This window comes from Micromys minutus (assembly GCF_963924665.1).
Source record: "Micromys minutus genome assembly, chromosome: 13".
In the NCBI taxonomy this organism is placed as follows: domain Eukaryota; kingdom Metazoa; phylum Chordata; class Mammalia; order Rodentia; family Muridae; genus Micromys; species Micromys minutus.
Window position 1 is genome coordinate 7,609,673 of NC_137982.1, and position 16,343 is coordinate 7,626,015.

Sequence of the window (16,343 nt, forward strand, 5' to 3'; positions counted from 1 at the left end):
TGGCTTGGGATCCACCCGACCGTGCATCTTGCTCGGGACAGGTGGGCATGGGGACCCGCGGGGTTAGCAGCCATACGTCCCCTCTATTCAGTCTAGTCCCAGGAGTAAAGGCAAGCCTCACTGCGCAGCATACCCTACTTCAACCACCCGCCCCCCACCCCCCCACCCCCGCGCGCTGGGCCGCGGGCTGAGCTTCCCTCCCTGCCTGGAGCTTCCCACGGGGAGAGGAGGAGGAGGGGGAGGAGGAGGAAGGATCGGAGGGGAGGGAGGAGCAGAGGGGGACTATTCTGAGCGGTCCGCACGCTGCCCCCGCCCCTCGCGCTGTCGGTGAAGGCTCCTTCGAGCCTGGTCGGGTACAAGTCTGTCCTTCGACGTCAGGGGGTCATTAATAACCAATTAAGAGGGTCAGTGCGGCTCCTATAAAAGAGCCGAGATTTTGCCAGGGGGAGGACGGTCCTGACTGGGTGTATAGAAGGCGAGTGGGGAACCGAGAGTCCTTGGTCGTTGTTTCTCTGCAGCCACCCGCCGCCCACCCTTACCGCGAACCTCCTGGTATCCACCCTGTCTCCACCCGCGGACTTCCAGCCCTCCGTGCGGCCTCTGAGCTCTCTGCAGATTTTGAGATTCTCAGGCTTGGCTCACTGTCCTCCCAGCCATCCCTTGCCACGCACTTCCCAGCGCACCTTCCTTCTGCTCCTCTTTCTCCTCCTTCCTTCCGTTGTGTTACCTTCCTCTCCTTTCACTCCTTTGATCCCTCTTCGTTGCCCATCTCTCCCGAGTCCACCCAGCCGTCTTTCCGAGGCGCCGGCGGCGAGCCCTTGGCCGCCCATGATGGGCTCTGTGCTTCCAGCTGAGGCCCTGGTGCTCAAAACAGGGCTGAAGGCTCCGGGGCTAGCGCTGGCAGAGGTCATCACCTCCGACATCCTGCACAGTTTCTTATATGGACGATGGCGGAACGTGCTAGGTGAACAGCTGCTGGAGGACAAGAGCCACCACGCCAGCCCAAAGACCGCCTTCACCGCCGAGGTCTTGGCGCAATCCTTCTCGGGAGGTGAGTCGTACCGTCGGGGCTCTTCTTCTTCCTTCGCTCTTCCTGGCTACCCCCAATTCTCAGGTTAGCGTCGCGGGGGGGGGGGGGGACAGATGGGGAACACTGGGTTTGGGGCTGTTGCTCCCAGCTAGGATGCTCTCCCTGATCAGCACACCTCTGGGTCCCCCCCCCTCCGTGGGTCAAACTTGGGTTGCAACAGCCTCACGGAAGAAGAGAATTAGCATCTAGAAATGCTGGAGGACCAAAATCCCAACGACCCCGGCGACCTATCTCGGTCAGCCCGGGCTCTCTTGAGTCTTCTCTCCCCACCCCACCCTCCAGCCTGGAGCTGGCGGTTTCCTGGCATTAAAAGCCTTACTGGGCGTGTAATAGCAGTTGACTCAAAAAGAAGGGGTTTTAAATTCATTTGGTTAACTTGGGCTTGACCCGCGAAAGTTCCCACTTAAACCAAAAACTTTAAAAGACAGCCGGGGGCCGGGGAAGGGGCGGAGGGCGGGCAGGCCGGAGAGAAAAAGCCGCAGAGAGCGGAGGGAGAGAAAGAGAGCGAGGAAAGTTTCTTTTCTTTAAGATGTCTCAAGTTCTTATTCCTCATTCGTCACCCCGCAAACAATATCTTTCCCCAGTGCTGGCGTCTCTGAGCGACGCCCTCTCTTCCCCTTTAAGATCGCTGTTCCTCTCTTAATTTACCGTGAAGACTAATTCCACTTCCATTCACGCTATGTCAACCATCTAATCCTGCCTTTTTGTAAGGGGAATTCCTCGGCCCCTTTTAAACAAGTCCCCTCCGCATTGAGATACAATTTACTGCCACAGCTCTCTTCCAGGGCTAATGAATTTAGAATTAGCAATTTCTTTCGAATGGAGCCGGAATGAATGCGATCGCTTTAACAGCGTGACAAATTGCCGGCCGCTCCGCAATGGACACCGTTTAACCCCCCCCTTTCAGCTGGCCGGCTCGCCGGGTATTTTCCCAGGTAGCTTAGAGGGGAACCTTGTAAGACATGGGGGCCGCCCCTGTGCGCCTCAACGCTCCCACCCACCCCTGCCGCAGAGGCCCCACCGGGGATCCTATGGGGGTTAGGGACCGCTGGTTCTTCCTCGCCCATTAAAGCGACTTCAGAGCTCGCCTGATCCGGGTGCCGCCCTCTCTGGCACTCTAGAACTTGGGAGTAGAGAGGGATACTGGCGTGCCAGGGAAGATCGCGGTGTGTGTGTGGGGAGGGTACGTGGTGGGTGTTGTTGGGGAAGGCTCAGAGCTCAGTTTGTAGAAGCAAGTATTTCTTCTGCGTGGGTGCTACCTTCCAAGTTGGGGATCTGTCCCCAGTGCTGACCGCAGTGAACCCAGAGTTGCCGGCTGAATTGCCAGGAACAAGACTTGAGAGTCCCGGGTTGGGTGATACCTCTTCGCCAGACCCAGCCTCAGTTTCCCGGTCTGTAAACACAAAATGGTTTCAGTGGTTCCTAAGTTCCCCCCACCCCGATGGAAGATGGTGACGGTTGTTGGAGAATTTGTGGAAAGACTTTGAAATGAGCCCCAAAAGAGCTGTTGATACAACTCAGCGGCGGCATAGCGTTTCATGCGCAAGGGTTTCTGTTCGATCCCCAAGAACTCTCTTCCCACAAGAAAAATAAAATAACCACCACGCACCGCTTGCTTTTAGAGGACACCGAGAGTCCTTGGTTATAAAATGAGGCTTAACCTTTGCCCATAGGCCTACAGCGCGCCACTGGAGAGATTTGCCCGAGTTGGGAGAGAGCGCATCGGGATGGGGTGGGAAAAAGGCCATCTTTGCGCAGATATGACCGGCTTCCTCTAATCCCCGCAGAAGTGCAGAAGCTATCCAGCCTGGTGCTGCCTGTGGAAGTGATCATCGCCCAGAGTTCCATTCCAGGCGAGGGCCTTGGCATCTTCTCCAAGACGTGGATCAAGGCAGGCACGGAGATGGGCCCCTTCACTGGCCGAGTCATTGCCCCAGAGCATGTGGATATCTGCAAAAACAACAACCTGATGTGGGAGGTAGGTGGGTGCTTTGGAAAGGGATTCCGGTTGGCAGGTGGGCTGGCTCCCTCCGGGGTTGTATCCGCTGATGTCAGAAAGGAGCCTTGTCTGGCCCCTGCCAGGGCTTCAGTCCTCCCTAGGAGCGGTGGATGGAATCTGAAGACTCCCTCCGGTTAAGACTCTCTCGAAGCCTGGAGATTTCTCTGCCAGAGGTTCTTTCTCTTTTACCTGCTTTGGGCAATACCTGAGCCCTGTTTCCTACTCTCCCAAGCAGGCTGTTCTTTACACTTTGCAGCGTACCACAGCTGATACCCAGCGGGGGGTCCTGATGCACAGGCTGGGAAGAAGCCATCACTACTCACATCCTTCCCCTGGCTTTAGAGGCTTCAAGAGTCGGCTTCTGAGGCTGGTCTATGGTGAAGTGTGGAATAGTGGAAGCTGGGTGTTTCTCAAGAATAGGTTTCCCAATCCCAAGCCTGATGGCATCCAAAATAACCATGGCTGACAGAGTGTTGACTCAGCAGTCTGGTTCCCTAGCCTGCAAACAGTGAGGTCAGCCCCTCTCAGTTTTTATTCTCATTTTGCAGAAGGAGATGGGTATCTGAAAGGCTTCCATCCTTGACTTTTTGACTCTAGCCCACCTCCAACAGTGCCAGATAGAGGGATGGTCCCCTTAAGACAAAGCCACCCCAGTGGTGACTTCTCCGCCATTCTTCCACACAGACCCATGGTACACCTGCTTCTCCATCTTATTCTGTCCCCCACTGACACCCTAGCAGCCCACCTGGGAGGATCCCAGTGAGATACGGTACAGATGTTCACAGACCTAGATGAGGAGAGCAGAGATGTGACCCCAGCCCTTGCCTTCTCCCTTTCCGGGACACCTGGGCCTAGTGGGTGTCTTCCAGCTGTTGCCCAGTCAGGAAGCTGGGGTGTGGTTCGACCTCTGAGGACCCTTAGCAGCTTCACAGAGGGGCCTAGGCCAGGCCAAGGGAGCCCAGAGAGCTAGATTTGCCTCTCAAACTTTTGTGTCCCTCACTGAGGCCGTGTGCTGGATGCCTCCACGGCTCTGCCCTAAATGCCTGTACCCTTAAGGACAGGTAGCAGAAGAGCATATTGCCTGTTTAGGGATCTCCTGGAGACCTTTGTCTTGTGGAGGTGGGAGGGTCTGATCCTCGTGAGCCCATGGGTCCCTGAAGACCGACTCTCCTTATTTACCTTTTGCCTCAGACAAATCACCGTGTCCCCACCTCCAACCTCCCTTTCCTGGACTAGAAGACGTAGATGACAATGGCTTTATCCACTTCCTAGGAGAAAGGAGAACGTCAGCAGATGGGTCTGGCCTGGGTTGCACATGTGGCCCGGCCCTGTCTCACCCCATCACTGCCCCACCCTAGGTATTCAACGAGGATGGTACAGTACGTTACTTCATCGACGCCAGCCAGGAAGACCACCGAAGCTGGATGACCTACATTAAGTGTGCCCGGAACGAGCAGGAGCAGAACCTGGAGGTGGTACAAATCGGCACGAGCATCTTCTACAAGGCCATAGAGGTACGAGATGTAGCATTCTGTAGGGGCGGATGGGGGTATGTCATGGCGAGAAGTGTGACTAGAGGACAGAAGGATGTTAATGCTGGCCCAGCTGGCTCGGCCTGAGTGTAGGGCTGAGGCTCAGGATGTATGGCTGACCGTGACTGCAAGGAGCAATGCCCTGTACGGGAGACTTGCCAATACAGTTGGGAGCGGGTGGAGCTTACAAGTTGATGCTGAGGTGAATATCTCAGAGGAGCGTGTGCAGGAGCTCAGAGGGCAGAAGAATGTAGAGAACAGGACACCAAGTGGAAGCTGGGTGAGGACCGAACCTGACCATAACGGCCATCTGTCCATATGGCTTAACTGCGTGTCATGCCTCATTCTGGGGCCAATAGTGTATGGCTCGGTACCCCGTCTCAACAACACAGCTCACTGTGTTAGGCCTCTCACACAACTGCTCGAGGAGGACTTTGAGTTTATTCACAGATCATGGACAGGACAATGTACCATTTCTTGAAGGCCTAGTGCTCCGCAGGGGAGTGTTAGTGGAGGAGATGTTCAGGTCATTGAAAGAGGACAAAAGTGAAACCAGGGCCAGGGGCTGGAAAAGGAGGCAGGACACCTGCCTGGCAGAGGAAGAAAGGTAAAGGCATGGGGGAGGGTGGCTGAAGAGCAGTGATAGCCAAGGGGCACATCACCAGATGGCACAGCAGTGACCCTTGGCATGCAGCTTGGCTGTATCTTGCCCCGGATGTGGGAAGTTGTCTAAATGCCGTGCGAGGTAGCAGGGCTGTCCCACCATCTTTTCTAGATCTTGCACTTTCGTTGACTTGGAAGTCCCTTGGTTGTGGGATGGCCAGGGGTTTGGCTGCTCTTCACGGTGGGAGAACAACTTCCTTTCTAGACACACTCCATTTACTGGCGATGGATGACTCTGAGCCTGAAGTCTAGATCCTTCTGGGTGTTTATGCCTGTTAATTTCTGGGACTGGAATCTTATTGTTCCAGAATGACCAGACCCTTAGATGTGGACAGGACTGAGAGCAGGATAAGCCTTTGCCTTGGCACTGTGTGGCCAGGACCTGCCTGGGTCAGCACCAGGAAAACCAGGGAGTAAAGAGTAAAGAAAGGCAGGCAAGCCACCAGAGTTCAGAAATTCTAAGAGGGCAGAGGAGTGTGGGTGTCGTACCAGAGGTAGCTCAGGCAGGTCACTCCTGTGACCATCTAACTTTAGGCCACCTCCTAGAATAGGCTTTTGGTGTAGTTGAACTCCCTCATAGCAAAGTATGAGTTCCAACTCTTCTGGGGCTCCCTTACACACATTCAGATGTGTGCATGTGCACACACACACACATGCCCTATTCAAACCCCCATACACACATATATGTGCACATTCCCAGAACACACATTGCACATATGTATATACACAAACACATATGCACACACATTACTTGTGTACACACACACACACACACACACACACACACAGACACAGGAGACTGTCCGAGAATACCTGTCACGTTAGCACTCAAGCTGAGGCGGACATGTGGCTTGAGCTCCCTTCATACTAGATCTATCTGACTAGTGGGAGTCAAAGACAAATCAGGATATGTGACAACACTTATCTAAAAGTATGAAGCCACACACACACACATCTATACAGCCTGCACATTATCACACACATGCTGTATTATATGCATACCTCTCACACAGCATCACACTGCTTACGGTGAACCATCCTGCTCAAAGGGGGCTGTTTAAATGAGGGAACACAAAATACTTGTAAATTAGTTTTCTTTCTTTTGTTTAATTTTTATTTTTTATTTTTAATTTGAGACAGGGTCCCACCTCTGTCTCCACATCACTTCTATGACTTTGTACTTATGGAATGTCTTACGGCAGCCATAGTGTTTTTCCTACTGAAGAGAGACATTTCCTCCAGAAACTGTTATGAAATATAAATAGTGTTTGTGAGCAGCAGGAATCAGATCCTGGTAAAGGTCTACATAGTAAGGTTCAGACCAGAACCGGCCAGGTCCACTGTGTAGCCCTGACTGGCTTGAAACTCATGCAGACCAGGCTGGCCTTGAACTCACAGTGATCTGCCTGATCCAGCCTCCAGAGTGCTGGGATCAAAGGCATTTGCCAACATACTCAGCCCCAAATTACTTTTTATAAGTGATGTTGGGCACATTATTTTCATACCAGAAATTTTCTCAATCCATGTCATAACAATGTCAGAATTCCACTGATATGCCGGGTGCAAGCAGACATATTTCTGCTCACCTAGGTGGCTCCTGGAAAGTCTTGTATAATCTGATGTTTGTTCGGTGTGTGCTGAGGGGCTGTTAGCCAAGGAGAGAGAGCTTTGTTACGATCTGTTTACTTGGTCTTCCTGCTCACAAGCACTATTTATATTTCATAACAGTAACCCGTTACTTGCCAAAATGTTGCCTCTCTTCAGCAGGAAGAATACACTGGGGCATGCCACAAGTACAAAATCATGAACTATAAATGGAGACAGAGGTGACTGGGTTGGGGAATTAGAGTACCTGCTCCAAATTCTGCACCCTCTCTCTGGCTTCGCGTCTGCAATATTGAACGAACAAATCTGGGTGATAGGGTGTCCTGTCCACAGGGACCCACCTCTTCCAGGAAAACAAAAGTGGCTCATCAGGAAATAAGGGGTTTGGTCAAGAAGCTGGCCCAAGGTGAAGCTGGAGGAATCCATCATCAGTGTATGGGGGAAGAAAGGCTCCAGTCCATTCCATTTCTCTTTTATTGTATTGGCTTGGCAAATGGTTGCCCTGAGATGTAGGCCTTCCCATTTTCTCTTCTTTCAGGGCAGCTGAGCCCTTTATTTTTCCTAGATCCTCACCTCTTTTCTCAGCTCTGAGGATAAGCACCCTTTTCCTTTTGACCTTGCTCAGTAGTAGCTCTGATGAGCACTGCCATTGATGATCAGCCCCATTAATGATGGACACAGACATCTTTATGACATCAGACATCTTTCATGTGCCGACACTACACTGGCAACGTTTTTGAAGGTCTAAGCAACTCTGGCTTCATAATGCGACTGAGCCCAGGGCTTATTTATTTTTTAAAAAACAGTACTGCTAATTGAACCCTTGGGCCTTACGTGCACTGAATAGGTCCTGTATTACTGGGCTTCGCTGCATCTCTGTCCCCATTTTAGTGACAAAGAAATGAAGGCTCAAAGTTCAGAGAAAGTCAGGAGCTGTGATTTGAACCCCAGCCTGTCTGCTACAGAGCTGGATACCCATGCTGTGTGGCCTCCCTGGCCAGCATCTTCTTGTTGGAGGTCTATTAATTGGTGTGTCAGGACATCTGTGCACAATGGAAACTGATGGATCATCCAGATGACACAGAGATGCTTCTGTGTCGCCCCCAGAAGGGGCAGGTGTCAGAGCCTCTCGGGAGCATGTTCAATGGGGTGTCATGAATTTGTATTAGGAAAGCAAACCTGAAAGCCTGTCAGTGCCCTTCTGTCATTGAAATGGGGCAGGATTCAAGTTAAGGCTGATCAGAACGTTAAGAATTAGCCAAAGGTCCTGAGATTTGACAGCGGGAGTCGGGCAATGCTGTTTCCCTAGGCTTGACAGAGTGGATTTTACGGAATGGGAATCAGTTCCTTTGGGGATTGCTTGGTTCATGGTATTGGTTCCAAACCAATCTTCTGTTCCCAGAAACATGAGTGGCCAGCTGATTCAGACTCCCAGCTCTAATGCAAAGCCTAGCGGAGACCATCACAAAACTCAGTAGGGACAGAGCCTGGGAGGGACCTGCAGGGGGCTCTGGCTGTTCAATGGACAGAGGTGGTCTCTGGGCAGTAGCCCCAGGATCTCAGAGAAGAGGGTGTAGGTTCTGGGGTCTTCTGGGCTCCAATATAGGCTTTTGTTGGATGCAGGGCACGCCCAGAGAGCATCAGTATCGACTGAGAATCCAGAGCAGGGGAAAGAGTAGTTCCCCACTACTTACTGTGTGGTACAGTTACACCTTATGCCCATGGGCTTTCATTTTTAAGTTGAATCAAATTAATTTTAGTTATTTATTAAGCAGAGACCTGGGATGGGGGGTGTCCAGGCTCTGAAGTTCGAAGTTTCCTGTTTCTCTGTGGAGGTGATGTGGGCCTCATAGCCTCTAGCTGACTGGGCCTGTTTCAGCCCCAATTCCAGCACATTCTATTCTATTTCTGAAAAGTCTTGCTTGCTGTCGCTCTTGTGTTTGTGTATGTATGGATGTGATACATGCTCATTTTTGAATAGAAGTCACGTGGCCTCTCCATGGTGATCGTTTAAAGCCGAAATCAGCATTTTCCCCCCAAAGTCTCAAAATGACATGTTTTTTGGGGGAAACACACCGAGAGAGGCATGGACAACAGCTGAACACCCGGGGCAGAAGAGAGAGACCCTTTCCCTTATCTACCCTAGAGCACAGTTAGGCCTCTATGCCCATGAAGCTTAACGTTTAAGTTGAATAAAACTGATTTTAGTATTTGCTTATTAAATTAAAAAATATTTGTTTTACTATATGTATGCCTGTTTTGCATGCATGTATGTATGTACACCATGCATGTCCCTGCAGTCCCCGGAGTTTAGTAGAAGGTATCAGATCCCATGATTGTGAGACACCGTCATGTAGGTGCTGGGGTCTGAACCCAGGTCTTCTGGAAGAGCAGGCAGTTCTTTTGATTGCTGAGCTACATCCCAGGCCCTACACAGGAGCTGATACAGCCCAGGCTTGTCTTGAGAGCAGCCATTTGATATTAGGTGAAGAAGACCTTAACTTCCTATAACCTCCTGGTTCTAACTCCTCAGTGCTGGGATTACAGGCGCAGGACCCCACATCCGGCTCATGTGGAGCTGAAGACCCAACCCTACAAGAGCACACTACCCACTAGGGAATGTCCACAGCCCCATGCTTCATGGGCATGAAAGGCAGAGGTCTGGGTCACCATGGGCTTTCACGCTGCCAGTAGCCCTGGACTTTACTGCCGTGATTCAGTGTGACCAGATCACTGCTAGTTCCTCTGGAGCATCTTCAAGCTACAAAAACAACAGCAATTGCATAGCTTCAGTACTGAAAGCTTTGTGCTTCTGGCCCCTGTGACCCAACAGGGAGGCCTGTAAAACAGGCACTGTTCTTTCTGACCAGTCAAAGAACAGAGTGACACAATTATTTGCTTGACAGGCACAGAGCTTGAGTGTCCCCTCCAAGCCCCCACGCTAGGGCTCAGTGTGTGTGGGTGGGAAGGGAGCTCTGTAGCTCATCTACAAGGTGTGTTTGCAGGTGGCCTAGGGCCTGCTTCAAGAGACATGCTTAGAGACTTCTGAGGTCACACCTAAGGACCCAGTGACACCAGATGCATCTTGTGCAGTAACCTCTTTCCCAATCCATATCGTGAAAACAAACAAGCAAGCCCTCAATCAATATCTTAAATACTTGGACTCCATCATCTTCTCTGAGGATTTTACAGGCCCCTTTCTTCTCCCCTCCTCTTAAAGGAGAGGCCTCTTGCTCTGACCCTCTGGTCTCTTGGTTGGTGACCATGACTGTGAAGAAGATGCTGGAGGATTCTGTCCAGCTCTGGGACCAGGTTCTAAGCTGCCTGCTGCCTTAGAGACACTGACTCACTTTGCTTGTTTACGAATTGTGCTTTCGTTTCATATTTAACCTCCCCAATGGGACTGACCACACACACACACACACACTCCTGTGCTGCTATGATACTAAAGGTTAAAGGTTGGTGTGAAGAGGTACAGTGAGGCTGGTCTGCTCTCAACAGGGGAGCAGCAGCCCTCATTACCTGCAATTCTCTGCCCCACCCCACCCCTCAGCTTGCTCTTCTTACAGAGGCTGGAGGATTTGAGGGGAGGAAGCAGGTCTTCTGGGCTCTTGCCATGGAAGGTGAACCCGAGGTTCCCAAGCTCACACAGAAGGGAAGAAATTCTCCCTGATCCCTCCTTTGGGTTGGCTTCAGAGGAGAGGTGGAATCCCATTTGATTGTTCTTTGTATATATGTGCGTGTATATGTTCATGTTCTGTATGATATGTGTGTAAGAGTGTGTGGAGACCAGACATCAACCTCAGGTGCTGTTGCTCAGAAACCTTGTTCTTTGGGACAGGCTCTCTGGCTGGCTTAGGGCTTGGCCATTAGTCTGGACTGACTAGCCAGCAAACCCCAGGGATCTATCTCTACCCCTCCCCCCAGCACTGGGATTACAAGTGTGTACCACCAAGCCTACTGTTTTTCATGTGGGCTCTGGGGGTTTGATCTCATAACCTTATGCTTCCAAGGCAAATACTTACAAAGTGAGCTGTCTCCCCAGTCTCATATGATTTCCTGTGCTTCAGCTAAAAGAGAACCCCACAGAGAAACAAGACATCTGTTGTCAGGCACTGTCTGAGTTTCACTGGGCACTTCACACAAGAACCTCCAGGAGCTGTGGCCTCTGGAGAGAGATGGGCTGTTCACGACTGTTTGTCTTACCTGGCTGGGGTCCAGAGAGCAGGCTTTTCAGTTCCTTTGGGTTGTCACCACCAAACTCTCTTGTTCAGTAGCTGTTACCATTGAGAGCAGCCAAGCCTCAAGTTTAGCCACATGCTCCAGGGCTCTCTCTCTCTCTCTCAAGATTTATTATATATACGTACACAGTTGCTGTCTTCAGACACACCAGAAGAGGGCATCAGATTTTATTACAGATGGTTGTGATCCACCATGGGGTTGCCAGGATTTGAACTCAGGACCTTTGGACTTAGTTCTCTTAACTACTGAGCCATCTCTCCAGCCCAGCTCTGGGGTTCTTGATGTTGGATCTAGGACGCAGTGAAATATTCGGTTGAATGCTGTTTTGGTATTTCCAGAGGTGGATGTGTCTGTCATCCCAAGGTTCCATTTTTAGCACATGCTCTGTGGTGCACAGAACCCTGCAGAGAGCCCTGTTATGCGTGATTCCATGCTGCCTGTGGGCACTTGAGATAAGAGCTGTTTCTGGGAACATGATCAGGCAGGGTGGAACCGTAGGCCACCCCACAGCCCACATTTAGAAACATCGAGCTTAGCTCTAGGTCCCTGAAGGCTGACTGACTCTAATTTCCCTGGATTAAAAACAGAAAAAAAAGGGGGGGGGCTGGAGAGATGGCTCAGCAGTTAAGAGCGCTGACTGCTCTTCCAGAGGTCCTGAGTTCAAATCCCAGCAACCACATGGTGGCTCACAACCATCTGTAATGAGATCTGACGCCCTCTTCTGGTGTGTGTGAAGACAGCTACAGCGTGCTCATATACATAAAATAAATAAATAAATAAATAAATCTTTAAAAAAAAAGAAAATAATTCTAGGTTGTTTATTTATTCTGTTACTTTGTTTGTGGGGCTTTCCACATTCCTTTTTGAGGTAGGGTCTTACGAATTCCAGATTGGTCTCAAACTGGCTATGACTTTGAACTACAATGACTGTTTTATGCAGAGCTGGAGAAACTAACCCAGGCCTTTGTATATACTAAGCATGCATTCTACAACTGAGCTACCCCCTCCAACCCCAGTCTCTGCTGCCTGAGTTCTTTTTTATTTTGTTTTTTTGTGGCCATCAATTTGGATATTTTTGTGAAACTAGACAGAAATGATGAGGTGACCCGGGTGATGAGAGAGGAAGAGAGGGGACAATGTCCTGGGGTCTTTGATGTCCACACAGTTTACCTGGGATAGGTCAGTGAGTCATGCCAGCTTTGGATTTCTCAAGCCTGGGTGTGGTGCAGAAATGTGCAGAGAAACCCCTTGCTTCCTGCCAGCAGCTGCCACCCCCTGACCTCTTCCTGCCTCTCTTCCTGCAGATGATCCCTCCAGACCAGGAGCTACTGGTGTGGTATGGAAATTCCCACAACACCTTCCTGGGCATCCCAGGTGTGCCAGGGCTGGAAGAAGAACAGAAGAAAACCAAGCATGGTAGGTATTTGTGGTGACAAAGATCCAAGGAGAGGAGAGAGAGGGGACGGGACACCTCCTGGCCTCTGGGAACCCTACTTCAACATCAAGTAGCATTATGCATATGAGAGCTCCTAGTCAAAGATAAGACTCCTTTCCCCAGAGCAGCCAGCATGGGCTGAGCATGGGGAAAGGCAGGCAGTCTTGCTTTCTGGATCAGATAGGGTGTCTGCGGGCAGATGAGGAAACCCCAGAGATATGATGGGGTGTGGCCAGAGAGCTGGGCAAAACAGCAAGCACACATTGATTTCTAGTTCAGCTGCATGCTGTTGAGTCTGGCTTTGTGTCTCAGCTTCAACATCTGTGAAGAGAAGGCATGGGGTGAGGGCATCTCTAGGCCCCTTCCTAGCTCTGTCCAGATCCTGGTGTAGGGCCCAGCATCAACTAGCTGCAGAGTTTGTCTTCTGAACAGAGGTAGGGTAAAATGAGCCCCTGTGTCTTGAGACAGGGATTACCATATAGAAACTACTGGCTTAAGCCTATGTCCTGTTGAGTCTGGAGATAACTGGACCCCCACAGCCCCCAAAGTCTGGAGTGAAACCTATCCCCTAATGGTTCTACCTTTTTTTTTAAACTTTATTTTATTCTTATACCCTCCCAGACCCTACACAATCCTTGTGATTTTTTTTTTAAGGCAGGGTGCCTCACAGGTCTCAGGCCGGCCTCCAAACTCATTAGACAGCTAAAGATGACCTTGAACTTCTGATTCTCCTGCCCCTTCATCCAAGGTTGGGATTGCAGGAATGTGCCACTATGTCTGATTGTTCATTTTAAAATGATTTATTTTTATTGTATGTGCATTGATACATGCATGTCTGTGGGAAGGTGTTAGCTCCTGGGACTGAAATTTCAGGCAATGGTGAGCTGCCATGTGGTTGCTGGGAATTGAACCTGGGTCCTCTGGAAGAGCAGCCAGTGCTCTCAACCACGGAGCCCTCTCTCTGGCCCCTATTCATTTATTTTTAAGAGAGGTGTGCACAGCAACAGTGGTCAAACCTTAGCACTCCGGAGGCAGAGGCAAATGGATCTCTGGGGTAGAGCCCAGCCTGGTCTACAGAGCTAGGTAGTTTCGGGAGTCAGGAAGACCTGGTTTTTCCCAGTTTCAGACAGGGAAACCTGGTCTCAAAATAAAGGGGGGGGGGGAAGAAAGAAAAGAAAAGGGAGCAGCCTGGGGTTCAATGTGCTAGTGTTTACTGATTGCCCCCCCCTTCTCTGAATGCTCCTGTCTCCATTTGCAATGAGAAAATGGACAAATCATAGTTTCCAGGTACACTGAGTACTCATCGAATATTAGTGAGGTGAGAGAGGAGAGGACTTTTTGGAGGCATCCTAGTTGCTTTTCTTTGTGGATGGCCTACTCAGACCCAAGCATTTCCCACATTAAGGCAAAGCAACCAAAACAGAAAAAAGCCTTCTAGTGAGAGCAAGTTTTCTGATGAACTTGCCAAATCCCCACTAACCCCTAGTGGTTCTACAAGACCTTTTATTTATTTTTTAAACTTTATTTTATTCTTACATTTTACTTATGTTTGTGTGCATGTAGACATGCATGCCACAGCATGCAAGTGGAGGTCAGAGGACACTAGTGGGAGTCAGTTCTCTCCTTAACGATGTGAGTCCAGGGAATCCAATTTGGGTCATCGGGTTTGATGGCAAACGAATGCCTTTAGCCCAGCCACCCCCTGCCCCGAATTTCCCAAGTGTAGGAACTAAAGGCATGTGCCACCACACCTGGACCACCTCCCAACTTTCAGATGAGAAAGCTATGGTTTCCTGGGACCGTGTCACCAAATTCTTCCAAGTTGGGGACCTGGTGCAATCTAACTGCTGTTAGATCACAGCCATGACCCGCAATGTGTCTCACGATCTGCAGGGGAGTACCGGGGGGACTGGGCGCAGTCGGCGTGGGTGCTAACCGGGCTGCTTTTTTTCCCTCCCGCCCGCTCCCTGCGTCCCGCGTTCCACCCGCGCGGCCAGAGGACTTCCATCCCGCAGACTCCGCGACAGGCACTGCCGGCCGCATGCGCTGCGTCATCTGCCACCGCGGCTTCAACTCGCGCAGCAACCTGCGCTCGCACATGCGTATCCACACGCTGGACAAGCCCTTCGTGTGTCGCTTCTGCAACCGCCGCTTCAGCCAGTCGTCCACGCTGCGCAACCACGTGCGCCTGCACACGGGCGAGCGTCCCTACAAGTGCCAGGTGTGCCAGAGCGCCTACTCGCAGCTGGCAGGCCTGCGCGCGCACCAGAAGAGTGCGCGCCACCGGCCGCCCAGCGCCGCGCTGCAGGCACACTCGCCCGCGCTACCCGCGCCCCACGCTCACGCGCCTGCGCTCGCCGCCGCCGCTGCTGCCGCCGCCGCGGCGCACCACCTGCCGGCCATGGTGCTGTGAGCGCCGCGCATGCGCCCCACGCGCACGCGCATCCCGGCCGCCGCTGCGACGGACCCCACCCCCCCGCGCCGCGCGCCGCCGAAGCGCCCGCCACCCGGAACCCACTCCTGATCCATCTCGCAGAGGAGGACGCCGAGGGGCAACGTCCCCTTTGTCCAGGCCACCCGGCTGGTGTGGCTGCTGCCCTGTCCTCTCTTCTTGGGAGCCGGTCCCCACGCCCGGCCCCATCTCGGAGTGTCCCTCCTGCAGGGACGCGTCCCCACGCGGACATCTCTCTCCTAGATGACAGGAGAGCGGGGACAGAGGATCTCCAAAGAGAGCTGAGTAGTTGGGAGTGGAAGAGAGAGCTACCTTCTTGGCCCAGGGTGGGCCTGGGGCGGGCAGTGCTCATCTCTGCCTCCTAGGAAATGGTGTCTTGATGTGTGGTGGGAACGACGTTGACCCTTGGCTGCGATTGGAGCCCCAAGGTGATTAGTACAGACCGGGAGAGACCTGATCATCCTGGGCCCTGCTTTCCTTTAGACTACTTTCCCCAGCACTCGGCTCCCAGGGAAAGACGCCGATAAATTCTGAAGTGTGCTGGGAAGGTTGAGAGTGCAGTCACAGTGGGCGTTCATTCACCATAGCCCCTGAGCAAGACCCTGACTTTTTGGGAGCCTCAGTTTCCCCATCTGTGGAACGCAGGAATTAGACCAGTGTGTCCCCGCTCCTAAAGTTCTCCTGTCTTCCGAGCTTAGGAATGGAGAGGCACCCTCACCTCTACCCTACCAAGTCCCCAAACAAGAGAATTAGCAAACATACAGGGATGTAAGAGCCGGGTTTGGCTTCACGCCCAGAAAGTTTGAGGTGCGCAGGTCGCAGGTCTCGGGGTTCTCCCCGCGAGCCCACACTCCTACACGCCCCTAACCCACATCGTTTCCTGCTCTGTCTGTGGGCGCCCTCTGGTGTCATTTCAAACCTTGTTGTTATTTACCAGAATTCTCCCATTCTCCCCTCCCCCAACACACACACATACACACACACACACACACACACACACACACCACTCAGTCCACACACCAGGGCGTTTGTAATTAAAACAACCCCACAAAACTATAATAATATTAACAAAAAGTATAACATGTATAGAGTTTTCAAGAAAGTGTGTTCTACTCCCAGAAAACGGTCACTTTAACTTTGTAAATGTTTATCTAAGATGATATTTACGAAACTGTGATATATATTATTTGATTGTATATGTACAACTGTAAATACATTTGTACTTCTCTTGTATTCTAAAATAAAAATTACTTGGAACCTGTATCACTTGGCCCCCAGCAGGTGATTGCCTTTGTCTGAGACCTTTAGAAACAGTGGGAAGAACG

The 16,343-nt window shown here is 51.5% G+C and overlaps 1 protein-coding gene across 1 annotated transcript; it reads left to right on the forward strand.

Annotated features, from left to right (window-relative positions):
• Nucleotides 1-828: 828 nt before the first annotated feature.
• Nucleotides 829-14,979, forward strand: PRDM12 (PR/SET domain 12; the record flags this gene model as incomplete). The annotated part of the gene is made up of 5 exons (XM_080928272.1): nt 829-1,051; nt 2,878-3,068; nt 4,448-4,603; nt 12,436-12,547; nt 14,564-14,979. 5 exons carry the CDS (start codon nt 829-831, stop codon nt 14,977-14,979), a joined length of 1,098 nt encoding a protein of 365 aa, XP_080784398.1.
• Nucleotides 14,980-16,343: the final 1,364 nt, after the last annotated feature.